Genomic DNA, 23,467 nt, shown 5'->3' with positions numbered 1-23,467 from the left:
TATTTCTTAAAGGTCGACAGCCCGTCAGGATGAGTGACAGGTGTGTGGGAAGAAGTGCAGGATGGATGGTATGCTTTCTGCCCAGAGAGAAAGCTGCTTTTACTGTTTCCACAACCTACTTGCCAAACAAGAGCACTGATATATTAAAGGTCCAATTTGTAGGAAACTTGTTTTTTTGAGTTTCCTGTCCGACTTGTCAAACTACAGAGACTGTGGGATGACGGCCGACCCAACCTTCAATCCAAAAGCTTCAGATTTGGTGAGTTGGGAATGAGAATCAAAAAAAGAACTTTCTTACAAAATGGAGTTTTGAACACTCACAACATTTATAATGACTGGGGGACCAAAACTATTGATGAAAGACGCTCCGCCTGGAATTGCTACCTTGGTGCCTTCCAGCGGTACTATCAAAAATGGTACGCGGCACTCGATCAATGAGTTGAATCAAGATTGTCTCAAAAAAACATGGGAAACAATGGCATCAGATATGAAAGATGCCCTAATCAATACACCAATCAGCCCCCCTCACAGCAGGGCCTCCCTGGATTGGACTCGTTTCGGCACGTCCCACAGACGCTTGATCAGATTTGGATCTGGGGAATTTGAAGGCAGGTCGACGCCCTGAGCTCTTTGTCAATTTCCTGGGCCATGCCTGAGCGGTTTTTGCAGTGTGTCAGGGCGTATTGTCCTGAAGGGACGGGCAAAGATAACGGCCCGACTGCCATCGGGGAGGGCCGTTGTCACCGGGGGGGTGTGCATGTCAAGTGGCATCCACATGAATACCAGCACCACCAAGGTTTTCAAGCAGAACATCTCATTGTATGGAGTTGATTAATATTATTCCCTTCACCTGTTTGTGGTTTTAATGTTGAGGCTGTACATGTTCACCACAAAGCCGCTGTCAGGATAAGCAAGAAAAGGTCGTCATTATGATTAAAGAACACAAGCCCTTTGCTGCATTGTAGCGCTGAGCAATGGTAGTCACCAGGATATAATGTTATCAAATGTTCCTGCAAACCACATATATGTCCATGGCTGACATTGAACCAAACAAGGTATGTCACGTTCGCATTATGTGTGTGTTTAATGTGTATTTTTTTTATTTGCTGGGTTTTACGTCTGGATGTGAAACGGAAGGTGATGTTGTTAATACAACTCACAAGGCTGCCAATCGGGCGACTGCAATTTGAGTCTGTGGGAAATTTCCCATCGTTTTTGTGGCGATCAACACCGACTTTTGTACACAGGAAGTCGGACCATCTCCAGCTGTTTTGGTGCTGTGTTGTGCTGTGTTTTTAAAACGTCTTTGTGGTGACAAAAAAAACTGCTTTTCTTCACCTGAGTCGGACCATCTCCAGTTGTCGCTGCAGTGATGAAACCACATGTTTTTTGAGGAGACCTGGGGACATTCCCAGCTGTTTTTGTGACAACTGAAACTAGCTTTATCTCACGGGAAGTCAGATCATCTCCAGCCGTTGTAGTGGCGACCAAAACAGATATAGCCGGACCATGATGAGAAAGGGACCTAAACAAACGTCAAGTCCCAACATGAACACACGTTTCGTTAAGATATTTTGTGTGCTTATGCAGAGATGTAGTTAGCATTATCTTTCACTTTATCTCAAATCATAATAACTGGAGTTGCGGTTTTCAAAACAAACAATATTGTTAGAAAATGTAATGGGAGTAAATATAGCATCTTCTGTGGGTGCACATTTTAATCGGCGCTGTGTGCAATAAAGGCCACTCAGTGTAATTGTGGGGCTAAATGCTAAGTGACAGTAAAGTGAGATAATGTCACTTTAGAGAGTAGAAAGAAAGAAGGCACGCTTTTCCCACTTACAATCAAATATTCAGATTCATAAGCAATACAAAAATTCAATCTTGCTCCATTCAACACAGTCCCTATTTGGTTGCTTGGCTCATGGTTGCTTAAACGTCGCGTCGACATTCTGTATAACAGACATTTCCGAGACAGCTTGCTGGTTTTATGGCTCATTCTAGTTGTGCTACCATTATTTGCTGCTTATCCCATTAAACTGACACACAGAGACAGAAACAAAGAAAAACACACAAATAAACAGATAAAAGAGCTTCTACCCCCCGTGCCAATTATCATCCAATCCGCTGATTATTTAGTCTCCCTGCAAGAAAAAGAATCAGATGTTTAATTGCCTAATCATGCCAATTCACCGATTAGAAACATTTACAATATACTTGTGGCCGGCTTATTTGACAGCCACAGCTGTCAACGAGTATTCGGCCGAGTTAAATGCGAGAGCGAACGGGACAAGGACAGGAAAAAACATGCTGAGAGAGAAATCTGAGAGACAGTGAGTCAGAGGGAACTGAGAGACAAGAGTCAGCAAAGGGAGAGGGAGATGCAGAGATTGTTGCTCATTCATCCAATCGCACAAACAACAGAGCTACAGACAGCGAGACAGACGAGGGAGACAGGGAAGAAGAAGAGAGAGCGAGGGCAAAGCGAGGAGGATCTTGTTCAGCAGATACATCATAGCAATACAGATCTATTTACAGATTAGTAATGGTTCTGACTGTGTGTGTGTGTGTGTGTGTGTGTGTGTGTGCATGCGTGTGTGTACTGCACTGAACCAGCTGTCACACACACCCACACATGCGCACACCAGCACACACATGCACTCAAACGGCAAACATACCTCTGCCAGGTTGTCCTTATATCCCCTTTATAAGAGAGCAACAAATTGCCACTCTGCAGTTTGGCGGTGATTGGCTGCTACAGTGATGGATGTTATTATTGCAGGTGTTTTTGCACCATCTACAGGCCTCAGCCTGAAAACCTGACGTGTCATTTTTATTGTGAGCATTTCAGGAATGAGGTGAAGATTCATCTCCAACAAAGTGCCTCCGCAAAATGACACGCAGGAATATGTTGTAGTAGATCAACATAATGATGCACCAAATGAACCAACAAATGACCCGCTGTTTGTCTCATTTGGCCCAACACAACTCAACCCAACCGCCAGACGAAATGTTGACAGTAAACCTTCGAAAGTCGAAATTGAAAGTCCACATTTCTTTATGACAACAAAAAGGCATGGGAGATCTTGTTTTTGTTGAATAAATGTTTTAAAAATGCCTGTTTTAAAGTCACCAGAAAACACAACTGACACTGAGATTTCCACAACTTGAAATGTCAGTTCCAGGAGGTCTCCTTAAAAAAAAAAACACCTGGTTTGGTTGCCGCAAATACGGCTGGAGATGTTCCCACTTCCTGTCAAAAATATCCAGCTTTAGTCTCCACTTACAGGTTGAAACGGTTCCAGCTTACTATCAAAAATATTATGACGCCAAAAACACGGCTGGTGATGTTAGGAGGTCTAGTAAAAATCAGCCGTAAATATCTAGTTGTTTCAAAGTGTTGCCTGGAGCTGTGGTCACTGCCTTCTCGCCTGTAACTCCGCCATTATCCCCTCCCACCTCCTGATATTACAGTAAGATCACGAGCATGAAAAATAGGCAAGAATCAATTGAAGATCATGTGACCTTCATGCGTATACATTAATTCCTGTGTATGCTGTGGACCAGCAGCAGCTCCTCTGACACGACCACGATATTAAATTTGTTGCTGGCGTCAGGGGTGTGACATTAAATGGGCTGAAATCACCGAGAGATTAAAATTGAATCTCTCACTTTCTCGACAAAATGGGTGAATTATTTTCCATATTATATTTTTCCATGATAAACCGGAATGACTCCTTCGGGGAGCACCGGCGCAGTCAGGAGATTAAATTTTAATGGCCTTTGGGGGATATCCAGTCTTTTCCAGAGTCGGGGGAAACAGAAAAACAAAAAAAAAAACAGAAATGGCACACAGCTAAAACAAAATGCCAGACAGAGTTAGACGTAGACGTGCGGTGTGCGAGACGCTGCATCAGCCCACCAGAAACGTGTTGCGTGCTGTTACATTTGCCCTCCGTCCTTCGCCATTACAGCGGCCCCCAGGGTGTGCAGCAGAGCCGGCGGACTCTCCAGATCGGTCATCTTGGTGCTCTCTCTCTGGCACTAGAGTGAAAAAGAGCACTGACCACGAGTAATTAAGACAACAGGGACGGAACGCGCTCCTCTGGCCTGTCTTGCGCTCTGCCACTTCACATCAGCGGTTGTTTAAGGGCTTCGCCAAGTGGTGCACAATTTCCACCACTTCGCCCTGAGTGGTGACAGGTGTTAGCAGCATCCTTCTCTTACTGGCATTTGGCTTTTGAGTTGCGGCATAATACCACCGCAGAGCCATGAAATGAAGACAAAAATAGCTCTAGGCTTCACTTTATAGATGCAACTTCTTTTTACATGTACATTTCACTTAAAAAAAACATTCAGATCAAAGGACCGAATGGTTAGACAGCTGTGTTAGACGCGGGGATCGGGCCTCTCGAGGATGCTGGAGAGATTGTGAGGCCCCTTGAGGCGAATTTGTGATTTGTTATATCTGAGCTATGTAAATAAACGGACATGCCTCCTTCCCAGATGAATCCAGGCAGCGCGCAACAGACTCCGCAGAGACTACAGCAAACCTCCCGCCGGGTAAACAAAGGAGAACGTGCACCGTGTGCAATGCAAAGAGATGCCACAATTATAATTAGCAGCAGCGGCATGAATGATCAGGAGGGTGAGGCTAAGTGATGAGTTGGCAGACAACAATCAGCTGATCTACTGCCAGAACTTTAGTTTTCCTCTGACGTCACGCTCGGTGGGGGGGCGAGGCTCATCAACATAAAGGCAGGGAGTCTGGCAAAGAGTTTTCCTTTCACCGCTTCCTGATCGAACAACAACTGAGAGGATGATGGATAGTGATAAACTAGAGAGGGGAAGTGGGTTGAATGTTGGGGGAAAACAACATATTTGAGGATCCATTAGCTAAAGTTAGCTTTGAACCACTTACTCGTTAACATGATCACATCCACCTTCAGTTCCCGGTTTAAATAAATGTGTTAAAGATGTGCGTTGATCTTTCTCCTGTCGCATCGTAATGTTAGCTATTTGTCTAACGGAAGGGGTATCAGATGGGGGGATTTTGCCTTGAAATACGGTCTGATGTTCCTTTGGATTTTTACTATCCGTGAACTTTTTTCAGGAGCAGAAGCAGAGAAATGATAACAGTTTGTGATATACCCTTAGTTAACAGGACTTGCAACCTAAAAAAATGTTTTATTCATTGATTGATTTTATTTTATTGTAATAAATCTCAAATGGAGGGATTCAAATAAAACATAAATCCGGTGTAATTGGTGCAGTTTAATTTCACAAATAAAAAATTAGACAACCTCTCTCATTAACAGAGAGATAAAGTACATACCTCCCCACCTTCTCTGACCTCCCCTCCTCCCCTGATCATTTTCACAGTCTTCAAGTGTTTTCACAGCAGAAATGCTGATCTGCTGAGTAGAGTGGCTCAGTTAGATATAGGCACATTTGATCAGATAAAGGATGAAAGTCTGATTGCAGGTCTGTGTTAGAGCCTTGGCATTTGTGTTTTATCTTGTTTTACACCACTTAATATTTGTTTTTACAATCTTTAATGAAACAATGTGTTGTTCATTAAAGTCTTAATTACTATTCTGGTAAGAAGCCAATCTCGGGAAGAAAAAAAATCCTAAATATGGTTAACACCATCTATATTATATATAATAGATATATGTATAAATAAACAACACAAGAATCCATCGTGTGAATTTATCCTCAGCGACCTAACAACTTAAAGTTACAGTAAGTCTCTTATGATCACATTGCTGAGCCAGTGTGAACATAGTGTACATTATAACGAACACTGTGATCATCAAGTCCACAAGAGATATAAAGTGCTGAATTTTAAATAGAAGACTGTATGGGAACTTTGCAATTAGACAACCTCAACCAATTAAATGTGCTCCCTGGATCAAGCTGCTGTACTCTTTAATCTGCCGCAGCGCTCCATCCGGCGGCTTCCTGACATATGAAGACCGTGAGAAGTAATAATTAATTGTTGGCATTGCTCTGAGTTATCTGTCGGCTGGGTGGGAGTTGGGTTGGGTAACTAAGGCGGTCACTGTCCTCCCCTCACTGCTCTTCAAGATAAGAGCTGAAAAACCACAAATGTGTCAGAAAACACCCCAGTTGGCACCTCAGCGTCAAGGACTTGCACAGCAATGAATGATTCAGAAGCGTGGTAAGTTGTAACAGTATTTTCAGTTCTCCGGTAAAAGATTCATTCAGCAAAACTGACTTGTGCAATAAAGAGGAACGTCAGGGCTTGGAAATGTCTTTTAGTGATAAGAAGCCGGCAGAGGACGAGAGTGGCAGGAGCAAAAAGAAGCAAAAGAAGGAGGATGCTTGGAGACCAGAGGGTCCCAGGGACCCAATTGCCATGGTTTGTTTCTTTGACATGTAGGTGTGCTTGTGTGCAACAATGTGAACGCTCAGAAACTTGTCCATGTGTGTGTACTGAATGCATATCAGGATACACGTATATGTGTGTGTTGAGGCTGCAGGGATCATGCTGACTCATGCTGCTTGTCTGACCGTCAAACTTCAATTCTCTCGGGAAAGATTATATAGTAACTTGTCCTTGGCCTGTATTGTCTTGTCCTGTCGTAGCTGAAATCTCTTCCAGAGAGCAAGCAGCAGGAGATCCAGAGAGCCCTCCACCTCTTCTCCCTGGGCCCAAGTCTGCCCAAGACCCTGCAGCAGGCCAAAAAATACACCTATCGTTTCTGGGAAACACAGCCTGTCCCCAGACTGGGTAGGAAGTCTTTCTTCTTCCAGTAATTATGTTTTGGTAAACTCTAAAAACCTAATCTAGTTTAATAAGTATAAATTAGAAGAAGTGCATAAAATGTTATAGGGTTACCACCAATTGTACACTTTAAAGTGTGCTGACAGGTTTTGTGGAGACCTGTAAATGTATGTAAGAAATGTAGTATAAAGCCTTATGTGGCTCTAGAGGAAGCTGCATGTAATCTGGTTAATTTGCATTGTGGGTATTGTAGGCACCAGATTTCAAAACACAGTCAACTCGCATTGAGCTCCCGTAACACCCTAAGACCCATTATGGACAGTTTAAAAACAAATTATCAAGCGATACCGCAGAACCAGGCCTACATTACCCACAATGCAACCTAGCCACTGAGTGACATCATTGGAGACAGTCTATCAGATTACATGCAGCTTCCTCTGGAGCCACAAAAGGCTGTAAACTGCTTTTATCATATGTGCATTAGTACTCCCCAAGACCTGTAAACACACTTTTATGTGTAAAATTGGTGGAGTCAGCCTTTAAATAGTTCCTTTAAGTATAATTACATGTGTTATTCAAAGTGCAGATGGTGCAGGTGACAGTGCGGTGACTCACGGCCCAATAGTATCAGGCGAAACCAGCGTCCGTAAGGAGCCCTACTCTCTACCTCAAGGTTTCTCCTGGGACACTCTGGATCTGAGCAGCCCTACAGTGGTGAGTTACTGGCTGTAATTTGCTGTATGCGTCATGTTCAGGAAAAACTGACTCAAATCCTCGCAATGCTTTTCCGTCTACTGTTTCAGTTGAGAGAGCTATGCACTCTGCTAAATGAGAACTACATGGAGGAGGATGACAACACAATCAGATTTGACTTCTCTCTGGAGTATCTGCAATGGTGAGCTTCCAGCAGATGCATTTAGTCACTTTTGATTACTGGACATTAGTGTCTATGAGCAAATCTTTTTTTTTTTTTTTTTTTTTTTTTTTTTTTTTTTTTTTTTTTACGTTTTGCACATGACTTGTTTCAGTTCTGTACTGCAATAGATTTTATACGTTTACTTTGACTTAAACCTGGAACACAGCTGTAGCACCTTTGAGCTTCGAATGTACCCCGAGCGTGACGCCAGAGGAAAATGGCCGCCATGTGAATATGGTCTATTGCGATCCACTGAGTCATTTTCTTCCTGGCTCCATTTTGCCACAGTCTGCCTGTACTCTGCCTCTAATTGGCTGTGACCTTGACATTTTTCTCCAACCATTTGACCCTTACCAAGCCAATCAGAGGGACTTAGTGCAGATCTTTGTTTAGTCCACATGCATTTTGGACTAATGGGCTGCCTGAGCAACGGGCAGTCCCGACAGGCATCAGATGGTTAGCTTAGCTTAACTTAGCTTAGCTTTAGCATTTAGCCATCCGAAGTCCAAAGTTACAATGCCTGGCTGTGGTTAAGTGCAGCACATGTCTTTATTTTCTTATATATTAAACAGACCGCACAAAAAGAGAGCTTTGGAGATAGTTTTACGTTGTTAAGTGGTTAGACAGAGGTAGTTCTTTCCCCCTTTTTCCAGTGTTTGTGCTAAGCTAAGCTAACTCTCTGCTGGTTTTTAGCCTTAGTCATGATGGAGAGACGTTAGAGAGGCGTCAGTCGTCTCCAACTCTCTGCAAGAATGCTAATAAGCACATTTCCCAAATTTGTTAAAGTATTCCTTTAATGCTCATACAGTTTTACACAGTCACACCTTCAAGTTCCTCGGTGCAGCTGCCACATATTTCCTTCAGCCTCTCAGTTACGCTAAAGCCGTTAAGACAGTTAAGAGTCTCAACAGGACAGTGTCATTTTCCCCACTTTACTCTTCATCTTGACCAGCAAACGGACTGTACCAGTTACAAACAGGATACTCTTTACTACTGCCTTTTATTCCCTGTGATCTGCAGAAATGGTATCCCCACCTCCAGGGCACACTTACTTCAAAACATAATAACATTTACTTTGAATGGAATAATTAACATTAGCAATCACAGGTCTCTGCCCTTGAGGTTAAAAAAATGCTGTGTGTTCATTCAGCCTCTCAAGCTCAGTTCTTTTACAGGAACTTGTCCTTAATCAGGGCTTATTGAGCTACTTTTATTCAGGGTCCTATTGCAGAAAATGTCTTTTCTCTCATCTTAAGGGCTTTACAACCTCCTAAGTGGCTGGCCCAGTGGCACTGTGGTGTGCGAGTAGACACCAATAACAAGTTAGTCGGCTTCATCGCTGCCGTTCCCGCAGATGTCCGCATATACGAGACGTGAGTAGCTCATAAATGTATGCAAAGATATGCATTCATGTGCAATCCGATGAGTAGTATTGGTATTCACAGCACTTGCCAGCAGAACTGTAGCCATTTTCCTCCAAATGTGTCAAAGCAAATGTTCAAAACGTGTTCTGCAGGGAGAAGCGGATGGTTCAGGTCAAATTCCTGTGTGTTCATAAGAAGCTGCGCCTCAAGCGGATGACTCCAGTTCTGATCCGAGAGCTCGCCAGACGGGTCAACCAGCAGGGCCTCCGCCAGGCTGTCTACACAGCTAGCGTAATGCTGCCCACACCACTCAGCTCCTGCAGGTAGTAGCTGCTACATGGGGTTGATTCACACTTGATTTCAAGTAAAGATGCAGTTTCCACTTTTAAAGTCCTTGGAAGAATATTTTCTCACTGCACTTCCTGATATGAAGGGTCGGGGTTTAACTTGAACACAAGTGATTCAACCAAAGTCACAAGAGTTTTGGCAGATTCCATTTTTTGTGTGGCTTTTGTCATTTTACTTATTCGTTTGAAGCAACAAAGACACCTCTGAATAAAGGTGATGTGACTTATTTCTGAGCACCAATAATATTGTTGTCACACATAACTGTCCACTGGCTGCGATCGATTAGTTGTAAGCTATAAGAGGAGAACTACTGTGCTTTTTCCTTCCCATATTGTTTCATATAGGTTCTTTAGCATGTAAAAGATCTTGAAGGCTAAAAAGGTCAAAGTCCACACAAATAGCAGCTCCCCCCTTGGCATATTAATCAACATTAAACATAAATATAAGTTGCAGCCCTATTGTCAATAAAATCTGATCAAAATACACCCACCCAGTAATAATATAGGCGATAAGCTCAGTTTTTGAGAGCTAAACTCTTAATAAATGATACAAATTGTTGTTTTCAACCCCACATTTGACTTAAACTTAATGTTGTTGAGAAATAACATCATTTCTGGGTCTTATTATGTGAAACATGAAATGTCTTTATCTGTGTATGGGTGTCACTCTTTGTTCCTCTGATAAGCAAACATGTGGTCCTAATTTTTAGTGTACGTGTGATATTTTTTATACAAGTATATAACAATGGGAGATTCCAGTGAGCTTCAGTAAAGGCATCCTGTGCATCAAATCTTGAAAATAAGTGAACTCTTTTCTACTTTAAGCTCATGGACCCGTCCTCTGAATCTCCGAAAGCTGAAGGAGGTGAGCTACCCAGGTCTGAGACAGGACATGAACCTGCAGAGAGCTGTCAAGTTCAACCGTCTCCCTAAGGTTAGTTTGTGCTGCCACCTAGAGGCGAAAACCTATTAGAGTCTGACATTGGCCTCACAGAAATGTTGTAAATCAGGAGATTATAGTTATGGGTCCTTATAGCGCTCACAGGCAATGTTTTTCCCCTTTCCTCCAAGGTGACAAAGACACCAGGTCTGCGGCCTATGACTAAAGAAGACGTTGCAGGGATACACTCTCTGCTCCAAGCAAACCTCCTCAAGTTCCACCTCAGCCCCATCTTGTCCTTGCAGGAAGTAGAGCACTGGCTGCTGCCGAAGGAGAACGTGATTGACACCTATGTTGTGCAGGTCAATTTCAGCCTCTCTATTTCTAGTTTATTTGTAGGAGGAAGAGCTTTCCTTGCCAATTTCTAAAAAATTAATCTCACATGATGCTGCAGGAGTTAAGAACTGATTCACCCCTCCCCCTCACACACAGGGTGATGATGGCACGCTGACAGACGTGGTGAGTTTCTATAGCGTCTCCTACAAGGTGCTGAATCACCCGGTTCACACCGGCCTGAGAGCAGCTCATCTGCTTTACATTGCCTCTGCTGCCGCAGACCTGATGGACCTCATGGAGGACACGCTGGTCCTGGTTAAATCTGTGAGTTAATTTAAAGAGTGCACAAAGGGTTTAAACTTTAAATGTAAAGTAAACTTGGTTAATTGCTCTTTTTTCCGCCCTGACAGAAGGGTTTTGACATTATCTCTGCTCTCGATGTGATGGATAACAAGAGTTTCCTGGAGAAGCTCAAGTTCAGCATCAGTAACACGAACCTTCATTACTACCTGTACAACTGGATGTGTCCTAATATGAGCCCAGACAAGGTACTGGACACTAAAATGTCTCATAACTCCATCCGTAAGAACACGTCACTCATTCTGTGCCCTCGACACCATTCCACCATTAAATTTTTTGATGGCTGCATGCTTTCAGAGTGCTGTAATAAAGGTGCAATATGTACGTTTTGTTTTTTTTTTACTAGAGAACATACAGGAAATAATGTTCAAAAACGTTCTTTTTAGCAAACTCTGTGCACACAAACAATGTTCTCAATGCTCAGGTTCATGTGTAGAGACCCTGGTGATCCTACAAGCAAAGTTTCATGTTGTGTCGAGCCTTCATTTAACTTCTTTTTAGCATTTTGCTATCGCTAATTTGCCCCAAGCTCTCCCATTGAAAATGAGTTTGACCCGAAAACAGAAATATGATAAATCTTAAAAGTGCCTCTTTGATCGTAATTATGCTTTTACACGAAGGTTTGACTCATATATTATTCACAAAAACAAGCCTAAGTTGCATTTTGGCGGTTTGAGAGTTTCACTTTAACAACACCAACTCAAATTGTCAACAGAATGTGACAATGTTCAACAGGTTGAAGAGATATCTACTAAAGTTAGCACGCTAACCAGCTAGCTGGCTGTACAGCTAAATGAGCTAACGAGTTGATGGCAGCAAACGTTTGCAGCAATTAGCGATTAGCGAACTAAGAGCAAAGATTTGATGTTCACCTGCTAGGATCTAATAAAAGTTGAATAAAACTCTTGAACTCTTGGAAACGCCACATGTAATGTCACAATATTGATACGTTTCAAAAAAGATATAGATGTCATTCTGCTATTACAGTATAATGAGCTTGGAAAACTCTGATTTACTGAATCAGTTTGTTTAGTTATTTGGTGGAGTAACCCTTTAAGAGTAATAAGGGAAAATTACCTTCAACACCAGAAATCCTTAAGAAAATATATGTTTGAAAACAGTTTTAGATCCAGATGATTTCAGTAGGGATGATGACAGTTGAAGGAGCTAAAATTGACTGTTTGATCTTGATTCATGATGTTATACATTTCCAGGTTGGTGGAAATGATCTTATTAAAGCTAAAGAAAAATCTCCCTGATTGTTTCATAGCTGTCGTTCATCAGCAATTCATAATTATAGGTGTATGTTTTTACAGGTGGGCTTGGTGTTACCCAACTAACCTGCCACTGAAAGAAGAGAAAGGGCAGACTGGTGATTATGAGAGGACCTGAGTAACTGGACGGACATCAAACTGTCATCTGGATGTCAGTTATTTACTCGGTTCAGTGACTTGGCGGCACAATAGATTGTTCCTAAAATAATGGCGAGTGTGTGTGTGTGTGTGCATGTGCGTGTGTGTGTGTGTGTGAGAGAGAGAGAGAGAGAGAGAGAGAGAGAGAGACATGACATGTACAGTTGCATTACAAGTGCATTTTAGTTGATTAGAGGACAAGATCATTAATTATTCTCACTTTTGTACGTGTAAGAACACATACAACCTCATACATGCCATACAATGTTTGTGGGCATGCAGAAGATACATAATTTAGGGCAGCAAGCATGTTTCTTCAGGTTTAACTCCTTGCAGTCAGTCCATAAACAAAGCTACTGTTAAGGGAAAAAAAGCTATATAACAATTTGCCATCTTGCTAAAATATAACTTAGCTATTACAGTTCAAGAAAATATGTTATTCTGTCATTTTATTCACTTTTGTCATGAAGAAGATTAAACGCTGCCAATGAGAATTTAACTCCAGAATCATTTGCTTGTTATTGACTGAACCAATCGTATGGTGTTTTCTCAAACAGTCAAACTGCAGCATTTAAATACATTTTTTTTCTCTCTTTGGTGTGTAGACCATGCAACAAGTACAGATCACTACTACAGGGCGTACTACTTACTGGGAGACAGCTTACAAAACACGAGGTACCAGTCATTGTCTAAATATGAGCAGCAGGGGGCGCTGCAACCTCAACATTACCTTTTTATTGTGAACGGCACACTGCAGAGGCACTGTAGATGCAGACGTCACCTGCTTTTCTTGCTATTGTTACCCCATTACTACTCCAACATGTCAATGACAGGTGTACTTTAAATCTGCAAATGCCAGTGGCAGAGGTACTTGGAATTCACTTGAGTATTTCCAATTACTTTTAACTACAAGTCAGAGACAAATATTCGCCTTTTTACTCCTCGACATTTATCATTTGAGAATTTTGGTTTATTATAAGAAATTAAACTAAAATGTACAATATGTATCCAGTAATTAATTTCTTTTAGCGGTAACTGAGTAACATAACACGTTACTAATAGTAATAAAGTAATACATTACCGTACGCTGACAGTAATTTGGTAAAGTGATATATTACTTTAAAGTGAAGGTAATTAGTTATACAATACATCGCAACTTGAAAGTAACTTGCCCAACACTGTTTAAATGGAATCTGTTACTGTACACTCGCACGCAGTCATGATTTAGGGTTCCACTATCGTAGAAAGAGGGCGTTTACCAGATACACATGAACGCACCACGGCGCTGAGTCTGGACCAATCAGAAACGAGAAGGCATTTTAAGTTTGAAGTTACCGGACCTGCTGGTGAGTAGTTCACTGCCGCTTCTGCATCCTGCACGGGCAACACGGAGCCGTGTCTCCCTCCCCAGTTTCGGTGGAGGATGAGCAGTGAAAGCCAGACTGCCTTTTAAAGTAGACTAAGCGTTGACTTACCTCTTCTTGTTTTTGTTTTTTTCATTCTCGTCGAGGACTTGCTCCTGTCGGTTAAACGTACGTTGGTCCCAGTGACGTGCTGCGGTTAGCATTGTCACGAACTTTCCAAAACACAACGTTAGCTAAGAAACGTGCTGATCAGTGTCGTTTCGTCGTTTTATGATTGAGGAGCAGTCTCCGTGGATGTTGTGTGTGCGGACGTGCTGAGCAGACCTCCATAAAGGATTGCAGGTATGTATTGTACAGTACAAGCTGACTGTTGGTGTCATAACTGTGCAATGAGCGTGTTGTTGCAGTGAGTCAACAGCACAAACCGTAAACTTCCTCTGAACGAGTTTTTGTGTGTAAGGAAATGGTCTTACGTGACAGTCGATACACAATGTTAACAAATCAAGGGTATGACTCTGAACAGCTGTCATTGCGTTAGTCAGTCAAGTTTCCTGTCTTAATCATTAGCCTGGTTCTCACGTTGACACTGGAGGAAATCGGGCTTTAACCCCCCTGTTTAATCTTACGTGCTGTTTTGTTAAAGGCTTGTGCCTGTGCAAGAAGAAGTGCATCCCGAGAAAACAACAACCAGTGCCCTAATTGAATGCAGGCTTGTTTTCTTAAGGCAGTCCCTGTGTAACATATCAAGTGACAGCACGTCCAAAGCCAGCTGGTTTCATCCTTTCACCCGCTGTCTTGTTTCGGGAAACTGGTCAGCTGAGACTCGTTGAGCCCCCTTTGCAAACAGTGACAGAGGGCAGTGAAGGCTGGGGCTGTGCTCTGCAAAAACCACCTGTGAAAACAAAGTGATAAGAAAGTGTGTGAGAGCTGACTTGGACTCACTGTCAAGACATGCATACACTTTTCTTTAAATCTGCAATGGTGACGGTTGCAATAATGCCACTGCAGGCTAGGTTATGCCAGTCGGCACACAATAGTTGTGAATCAAAGTCATGTTTATCTGGCATGGCTATGTAAATACTTGATCGCTGCTTGGGTAATGAGACTTTGGTTTTCCTTTGACATACGGTGGCTGTGCTCTCTGTGAGGCGTAGCCTGTGTTTATTCAGTGTGCATGTCTTTCAGCAGTAATTTCCCCATGGTTTTAACTGGGGTCTGGCTCCCATCTCTCATCGCAGGGCTGTGTATTCAGATGTTTATGTTGACAGTAATGTAATAATGGGGAGAAATGATAGATAACCTGAAGTTCATTACTCTGTATCCTCCAAACTGTGTCTCTGCAAAACCACAGGTAAGTTATAACGCTATGTTTCTTTAGGTTCCATTGCTCATTTCTCTTGTCACTACACTATGATTAAGGTTAGGCACGAAAAACACCTGGTTAGGTTCAGGAAAACATCACGGTTAGTCTTAAAATACCTGTTTTGGACACATGACTAAAAATGCCCAGAGGTCTTGCTTGTTTTGTTGCCACTAGCACGGCTGGAGATGGCCCAACTTCCCATCAAAAATATATATTTTTTTTGTGCGATAAACGCAGCTGAAAATTGTCCTGCGGTCGCCTTAAAAATATCCAGTGGTGTCATGCATACATGTGTTGAAATGCTGTGGTTTCTCCTCAAAAAAAAAAAGATACAGTAGTTTCAGTAACTCCACCACCGCCCCTCTCTATCCTTTGGCACGAAAGTCCAGTAATGAACATGTAATGTGAATATGATATGACACGTTATGACACATTAATATAGCCTGTGACACAAATGTAACACGTTATCCTGTTGGCTTGGCTGTTGTCCTGCAACTATTACATTTAGACTTCTATCTTCAAAAAAAAAGCTATAATTACTTCTCATTTCAAGTGTAGCTGTAGAAGGAAACTCATAGAAGCTTCATATCCAAGGGCTATGGTATTCCACGCTTGCCAGACTGTAATTTTCCCATTGTGCAGCATCTCGACGGCCTGTGTCACAACAGGTTTCCCAAGACTTCCTCAGCCAGCTGGTGTTGAGCAAGGCTGAAAAAAAAGCAAACTGATGCATGCCTTGATAAGCTGTACTCTGTGTATTATGTGTCAGTTCACTAAGCAGGACAGCACATGTTCATGTTTCTCTTTAACTCATTAATAAAACAGCATGCTGCATTGTGTTACTGTTGTTTTGTCGGGAAATGACAGAAAGTTTATTGACAAAAACAGCAAAGTGAGTGATATACCTGGAGCAGAATGCGTCCGAGCTGAAGAGTGGCTCTAGTCATGCTTTTTTTTATCTCCCACATAAGTAATCCTGCTGCTCTTTACCTTCCTCTTCTTTGGACCATGTAATGACCCCAAACAAAGAGACAGACGCTCCATTGTTGCTGAGGAGAAGTAGGCGTTATGTGGTTGTGGTAAGTGTGTTATCATTCACCTGAACGCCTCGTGTCAGTCAGGCTGACGGCGTTCCATCGCTGCTCTAGGGATCTTGTTACTCAACACTGGCGAGAAGGCTTAAAGAGGTTGGATAAGCACTGAGGGATCCTGCTGCAGAGACTTGTCTTGTTCTGCACTGGAACGCCATTTCTTTTTCTCCAGAATAAGTTGTCATGAGTGCGACTGTGGATCAAGTTTCAAAGCCTGAATCAATATTTTGCAAGAGAGCTATAGCAAGTGATGCAAGGGCCTGAATCATATCCCTCTGGCCTGTTATCTCAATTGATTATGCTTTTCAGAGCAGTTTGAGATGAAGAAGTAAAAGCTTAAGTGGAAGAGAAATGTACACTCAGAAATGATGAGTGATGTTGACTGCCTCCGCTGGGCATAAACTGTGCAACTAAAGCATCGCCCTGTCGTTTTTGGCTTCTGTGAGAACCGTCCCTCCTTTTAAGGCTTCAGATCACTCAATGGTCTCTCTTTGGGCCTTTATTCTGTTTGTCCTGCTTGCTATTTGGTCTTCTGTCATGAAGGTAGGTTTTTAGTGAGTGTACCTCCAACTGAGTTTTGCTTAACTGAAGGTAATGGAGAGGATGTTAAAAAGAAAACAAACAAAATTTATTGATAAATTAGCATTGTAAGTAAGGTTTACATGGTTAATTAAGGGTTTAACAAGGCTCTAAGAAGGAAAGTCCATAAACAACTACACCCAGATTTCTCCAGTTTAGTTTAAAATTAGCAAAGATTTGCTTATATCCATTTTGGACCTGCGGTTTCAATTGAAACTTCTCATATCGAAACGTATCAGCTCATGCATTTCTGTTGAGCGAGTCAAGGGGTGAGACATTGTATTTGTGTCCCTTTTAATCATTTAAAAAATACTCAGGTATCAACAACCTTTTGGCCTTATGTAAACGCTCTACTAAAGATTTGAAACATGCATTACACAAAGTAAGAAAAGCATTGATTTATTCTCGTAGATATCGCTTCACTTGGTCAGCAAGATGCTGTTATCTTCATTTTCACCCTTAGCAGTCCCCGAGTATGTGTTACATTAAAGTAACACGCTGCAGCTGAACTGTTAAAATTGGCTGCAAAAAGTCAGCCTCAAGATCCACCCACTAAGGTCTGAACTATCCTCCCTGCTCAGCTCTCAGCAGTGTCTGATGTCAGCCACACAGCCAAGAAAGTCTGCAGTACAAATATTTATATGAAGCAGAAAGGATGTGACAAAGTGAGCAATAAGAACTCCCAGGGGAAGAGTGCGAGGGGTTGCCCTCAGGGTAATCTCTGCTAAGACATATTTATAAACCTAGCTAGCAGTTAGAGTGGACCGCTTCCAGCTTCATCACCAAGACGCTAACTGTATTTGGTCAGCGACTGCACAGCCGAGGCCCACTTCAATGACGTCTTTAACCAGGGTAATATTTGCATGGCACATAAACATGTGGTTATACTTCAGACTTTCATTTGATTTGTGCACCCATAATAGTTTCCATGCACAGGGGAAGCACAAGGCCTCTCTCCATACTACATTTTACTTTGTTTTAGCTCAGTGCCAGAGCTGAATTTCATCTGACACCATCATTAACAGAGAACAAAGCTTCAGAATGAAATATGGAGAGTGTTTTGAATCTGTGTTCAAAACAGTTCAGTTTAGGGTCAGCGTCTTCTGTGCATGTCCACCATCATTTTATTGCCATTGTGCCCATATGCGTGACATATGTTGTCGTTAAACATCCATTGATAAAACATGCATAAACAGATGTATCTTTGTAAGAAATGTTTAGGGATATATTCAAAGTATTGTGTTTTTAGCACAGTAACATTTTAATGCAAACTAAAAAAAGCGGGAGAAGAAGAGAGAGATCAGATAATGCTGCCCTTGCTCAGCTTATTCTTAGGCAGTAATCTATGTTTAGTCTGTAAATGTCAGCTTGACAGGAATTGAGGAAGCAGTTGTATTTCAAGGTTGATTTTATTTAAATTTCTGTTAAGGAGAGAAGTTAGTTGATTATTCACATCAAAGGGGGAATTTACAACATCAACTTCAAAACATAGTCATTCACCATCAATTGAACAAACCGTAAAAAACAGCTGACATTTTATGTTAGCTTAGGGTGCACTCACACTAGGCAGTCTGTAAGGTGCCTAAGTGCGTCTGACCCCCAAATTCCACTTTATTTGATTTGTGCACTGTGTACTCAAGCACAGTACAGTTTGTCTTTCTACAGTACGGTTGGAAGAGGTGTGCTTTGGAGCGATACTGTTGCTCATTTGCGAGCACAAGCATGGGTGCACAATGTGGACATGAAGCATAGTCAGGCTTATTACGCCACCTGGCAAAATCAAGAAATCCAGGAATGTGAGAAGACCGTCAATGACCAAAATCACAATAAATAAGCCACAAAAAAGTCAGTAACTTTTGTCATGTTTTCTATGTTGTTCTCCATTGCACTACTACATGATGATGTATGTAATAAAGGTAACGGTGCTCCAGAATGTGATTATAGGCTAGCGGGGGACTGAGGAGGTGGGACAAGCGTGCTTTGGCGCGATACTCAGCAGCTGGGCAAAGTGTGAGTACACCCTTAGCTTAGCATAAAGACTGAAAACAGGAGGAAAGAGCTAACCTGGCTTCGTCCAAAGTTGACAAAGTTTGCCTCCCTGACTCTAAACCGGAATTATTAACATGTTCTAACTTGTTTGTATAAGACCTACAAAAACTGAAGCGTAAAAGCAATAATTTGGGTTGTGTCCTGGATTATTTCTTTGCCAGAAATGGTAATTAGATGGTTGCTTGCACATAGCTCAAAAAAATTTCGGCTTTTGTACAGATTAGACTAACAAGATAATGTAATGGTTATTGAGCTTAATAGGTGCTTGCTGGCAGATTTTGTTACATTAAGTCAGAGGCAGGCTATGTGCTTCCTAACCAGCAGCTAGTATGTAGCTTCATACTTACTGTACAGACATGTGAGTGGTATTGATCTTCTCATTGGATAATGCAAGACAGCAAATATACTTATTTTCATTTACATTAAACTATCCCTTTAAAAACAACCCAAACCAAGTGCCCATGCATATTTGTTTTCTGCTCTTGTATACTTCAAATTATTTCCAGGGTACCTCATTAAGCAACAGGTTTGTTTTTCCTTCTGAAAGCATTTTAGGCGTTTTTATATTGATATTCATGGGACGCATTAAGTTCAATGGTCCCATCAGCTGCAGTAATTCTTGCCACAGTGATCTGCCATTTCTACTTAAAAGAGTTTAGTCGGCATTAAATGGTTAATACCACTACTGTTAATACATCTCTCAGCCATAACCCATCCCCCCTACAGCATAGGAGACCCCTCCACCCCCTGCTCAGTAGCATTCCAGCTGGCCAGATGGTGTCTGCTCTGTACAGCGGACACCACTGAGCCGAGAGAGAGAAACCCCACGAGCAGGATTCTCCGGATGAGACATTCCACCCCACTGATCTCTGCCCCGCACCCCCACCCCACCCTGCTCATGTTGTTGCCCAATCTCTCTCTGTTCAGTCTCGTCTGCATCTTACAGACAGACATTCTGGGGATGAAGTCCATGTTGATAAGTTGTTGACAAGCGGAAAAAATTGCATTAGATGGTTTCTGAGAAGAGACGGCTCGGCTGTTACTCTGTAGCGAACTGTGACTAAAAATGTTGTTTGTTTGGCACATGGAACTAGTTGGAGTTGGGTGCTTATGATACATGCAAGTCATAGAGTACCACACTTACAACATATATGTCAATTGGAATACATTCATGTGAAGTTACAACATGAGTGGAAAAAAAAACAGCATAATTACTGAGTGAAAAACAAGATGAGGTCATGCATTTTTTATTATATTTTCCAAGTAGTCCTTTGTCAAATGTCCTCACTGGCAGTTTTTAAATTTAGCTTTATTGTACGTGTACACTATCTGTGTTTGTGGTAGGAAGTGGCTTTAGGAGCTAGTCAAATAACTGCTGGAAACAATCATGGAAAAAATATTCAAACAAAACTTCTCTGAGTGACCTACTTCACGTTTTAAATAGTTGAAACAGCATTCAACAAAGTGTACTGATGAATGCCTCGCTCAATTTGCACATTTTTCACTCTCTCCATTAAAAGTTGGCCAACGTATTGCACTTGAAGTGTTGCTGGAGTGAGGTAATGCTTCTCACATGTCAGGGTGCAATCGGTGTGAAGGTAGGTGCTTTAACCGTAGCTACTACAGTACATCTGTCCAATAAAAAAAAAAACTGTGTGGGTGTTTGTTTCTGGCCTACATTAACTCACAGATATCCCACGGTGTGTGTTGTGTATGTGTGAGTTTGCATGCATACGATCCCCTAGTGAGATAAAGGCCCATAAACCCCACCCTTCCCACTCGACACTCCAGCTTCCATGATTGCAGCCTTGCTGGAGAGCCAGTGTGTATTTCTGTCGGGCCTGTTTTTGTGATTCTTCAGTCGGCGTGTCCGCTTGCATTATAGAGTGCGTGTTTCTGTGTGAATTTGCTTGTTTGCTTTCCCATACGTCACATTTAATGGCTCCTTTGAATGCAGCAAACAGAGAGCCGGAAGGCTTGGACAAAGAGCTAGCCTGTAAAGAAAAAAAAAAAAGAAAGACAGAAAAAAGACGAAGAAGAAAAGAGAGGAAAAAAGAGGGGAAAACACACAGATGCTGCCCTGTGTTAAACCTCACAGCCATATTGAGTTTGAGTGGCATATGCTGTTGTCTCCCTTGAGGATGGTTTCAAGAAGGGGAAACAACACACTTTCTTTGCCCGGTGACAATGGCGGCTCCGCCCCGAGCAGGTCAGTACAGTTTTTACAGTGTCAGTTACTCAGCCAAAGCAGAGTGCAGGCATGAGTACCCAGGGGGTTGTTATGTCAACTGCCTTTCGGGTGACTGGCTGCAGTCAGCAGGACTTCTGGTAAAAGGGATTTGAGGGAGTTTGTGTCTGTGTGAGAAATAGAAGGGAGAGAGAGGGAGGGGTGGATTAGGTCCAGGCCCTGATTTTGCCCCATCCTCCTCCTCCCCCTCCTCCTCCTCGTTTGCAGCAGATCTTATCCTCCCTCCACCCTCGTACCACCAGACTGGGGCCCCTTGGCACCCTGGAGACACATGCCCCACAAAGCCATCACATCCACCCCCACAAAAGCCCATTCTCTCCTCTCAGTCCTTTCCATCTTCTTTCCTCTTTCCCCCTGCTCTCTTGACCTCAGCAGTTCTCTTCATTTTCCTCTTTTGATCTTTCTTCCCTTTTTTGTATCCACCGTGTCCACATAGCATATTCCTCTCCCCCCTTCCTCTGCTTTTCTTTCCTCTGTCGCTTCATCCCCTTGTCTCTCCCTTTTCCTAGTTTCCTCTCAGCTCAAAGCCGGGGAAGAGTTGAGTCATGTGAACGAAGGGCTTTTGCCATGCTAGACCAAAACACCCCTCTTGCCAGAATGATCTTTTGAAGCTCTTTATTAGCGGAGGCCCATTTTCAACGGGATGAAGTGTTGCAAGCCTCTACTATTGCAATTAAAACTTAATTCTGCCAGCAGTTGCAGCCAGGGTATTTAACCCGCCTTGAGTGATGAAAGATTGCTTTTTAATGAGAAACACATTGGCCACTCAGTATGTGGTTGATTGTTGTGTGAGGGTGGCTTGAATAAAGTGCGACACACCCTGGCCCCGCCCCCCGCTCCAGCTGTTTTCTGATGCATTTGCTTAGTCTGACGGATCGGTTAGACGCCAATGCTTAATGTACAGTATGTGGGAGATGGAGTTATTGGATTAGGAGCTGGTGACCCGTGCTCAATGATTGGTCACATGACCTGGGTGCAATCACACGCAAACACCCATGCACACAAAAATGCCACATTATGTATACAAATTGTACAGATCAGAGGGCACAGGCCTTTTTACGCCTCTTAGCGATATTTTAGTCATTACTCAAGCTGTTTTTTCTGAATCCATGTGGAACAGAAAGTAAGATTTTAGTTTCCTTTTACCCTAAATTAGATTTTTATTGTGGCTTTCTTACTTAGGGTACTTAAGGATACACATTACGTGACCAAACCTCAAAGCAAGGAAGCCACTCAGATATCCTGTGCAGTGAAATTATCGCTTGCCTCTGGATTGAAGATACTTCCCTCTTTTGTTTTGCTCCTTAATGGTTTCTGACCTTGGCTGAAAATTCCCCAGAGCACACCAGCCGAAGAGCTTTTCTTTAGAAAGTCTTTGCTTTCCATACACTGGCACCTGGTTTTTTCTCAGTGGAGCAAAGTTTCCATTCTCCTTCCTCTTCCCTCAGGAAGAATGTGTGTCAGGAGCTGGCCATGTCTTTAACTGCCTCATCTCTTTTTTGTACAGCAGAGGAAAGTTGATGTCTTAAAGTCTCTCTGATGCTTGCAGTAACTTTATGTGGATTCCTGAAGGTTTACAGTGGCAAACTGGTGTCATAATACAAAGTGTTAGTGCTGAACAGAGGCTTTGTAAAGTTGTGCTTGCATTACAAAGACAGAGATTTTACATCTGATAACTGTCAAAATACAGGTAGTTGAGCGCGCAGGTAGTCGAGTGGTTGAGAGCGCATGCCATGTACGCAGCAGACCCTGGTTTGAATCCCGGCCAGAGGTCTTTGGCTGCGTGTCACATCCCCCTCTCTTTGCCATTTCCTGTCTATCCACTGTCAAATATAGGTGTCTATGCCTGAAAAAATCTTTTAAAAAAGTACAAGTTTCAGGTGAAAACCTTTTGAGGTCTTGCATCAGACTTTCAAGGTAAGATAAGAAAAAACAGAGATAAAATCATGGAGCAATTCCAGTTAATCTGAAGTGAAACTATATATAAAACAGTTTAGGTCTGCCTTCTGTTGATATCTTAGACCTAGACCAATGAAATGACAAGGCCATCATCTTTCCAACTCAAGCTTACTTTGGGCATTACTTTATACAATCAAGATCCTCTTCTTTTCCCATGCAAATCTACTATTTATGCACAGGGTGTTGCCTGCATTCCTGTGCTGTCCTCTTGTGTGGACATGTGAATTGGGAAAAAATATACTGGTGGGCTACAGGTCAGCTTTTGCCTCTGTGGCGCCTTTTCTGTCTGGCCCCAGTCTTGGAGTGAATCAACGAGTTAATGTGTACATGCTCCCTTTGGATCTGTGTGATAGGGATTCCTTTCCCATAAACAACCTGTTTCTCATTACTTCATCCATGCAGATAATGATGGGCTATGAGTTACGTTGACGTGATGATGAAATTGGAC

At 42.4% G+C, this 23,467-nt stretch overlaps 2 protein-coding genes across 4 annotated transcripts in view; both read left to right on the top strand.

Annotated features, from left to right (window-relative positions):
* The first annotated feature begins 6,049 nt into the window (after nt 1-6,049).
* LOC115570707 (glycylpeptide N-tetradecanoyltransferase 1-like) lies at nt 6,050-12,865 on the top strand. 3 transcript variants are annotated; one of them, XM_030399385.1, is made up of 12 exons: nt 6,050-6,184; nt 6,286-6,385; nt 6,613-6,757; nt 7,338-7,465; nt 7,555-7,646; nt 8,924-9,040; nt 9,184-9,354; nt 10,204-10,312; nt 10,450-10,620; nt 10,751-10,918; nt 11,005-11,142; nt 12,271-12,865. In XM_030399385.1, exons 1-12 carry the CDS (start codon nt 6,165-6,167, stop codon nt 12,292-12,294), a joined length of 1,383 nt encoding a protein of 460 aa, XP_030255245.1. In that variant the 5' UTR covers nt 6,050-6,164; the 3' UTR covers nt 12,295-12,865. The 3 variants fall into 3 exon arrangements, with proteins under 3 accessions (XP_030255245.1, XP_030255244.1, XP_030255242.1); XM_030399384.1 differs by lacking the exon at nt 12,271-12,865 and having other exon boundaries at nt 11,008-11,528; XM_030399382.1 differs by lacking the exon at nt 12,271-12,865 and having other exon boundaries at nt 11,005-11,526.
* Nucleotides 12,866-13,715: 850 nt separating this feature from the next.
* Nucleotides 13,716-23,467, top strand: part of svild (supervillin d) — a 46,722-nt gene continuing 36,970 nt past the window's right edge. The window contains exon 1 of the mRNA XM_030400680.1: nt 13,716-14,072. The gene's annotated coding sequence lies outside the window, so the exon portion shown is untranslated. The remainder of the gene's footprint in view (nt 14,073-23,467) is intronic.

The sequence above is a fragment of the Sparus aurata genome, chromosome 20 (assembly GCF_900880675.1).
Source record: "Sparus aurata chromosome 20, fSpaAur1.1, whole genome shotgun sequence".
Taxonomy (NCBI): domain Eukaryota; kingdom Metazoa; phylum Chordata; class Actinopteri; order Spariformes; family Sparidae; genus Sparus; species Sparus aurata.
This window is presented reverse-complemented; position numbering and strand designations above follow the sequence as displayed.

Excerpts from the sequence above, each read along its gene's own strand:
- LOC115570707 (XM_030399382.1), top strand. The coding sequence starts at position 6,165 with ATGAATGATTCAGAAGCGTG. Across the intron at positions 7,647-8,923 it reads TCTCTGGAGTATCTGCAATG|GGCTTTACAACCTCCTAAGT; the intron begins GTGAGCTTCCAG and ends TCTCATCTTAAG. Across the intron at positions 10,919-11,004 it reads CGCTGGTCCTGGTTAAATCT|AAGGGTTTTGACATTATCTC; the intron begins GTGAGTTAATTT and ends CCGCCCTGACAG.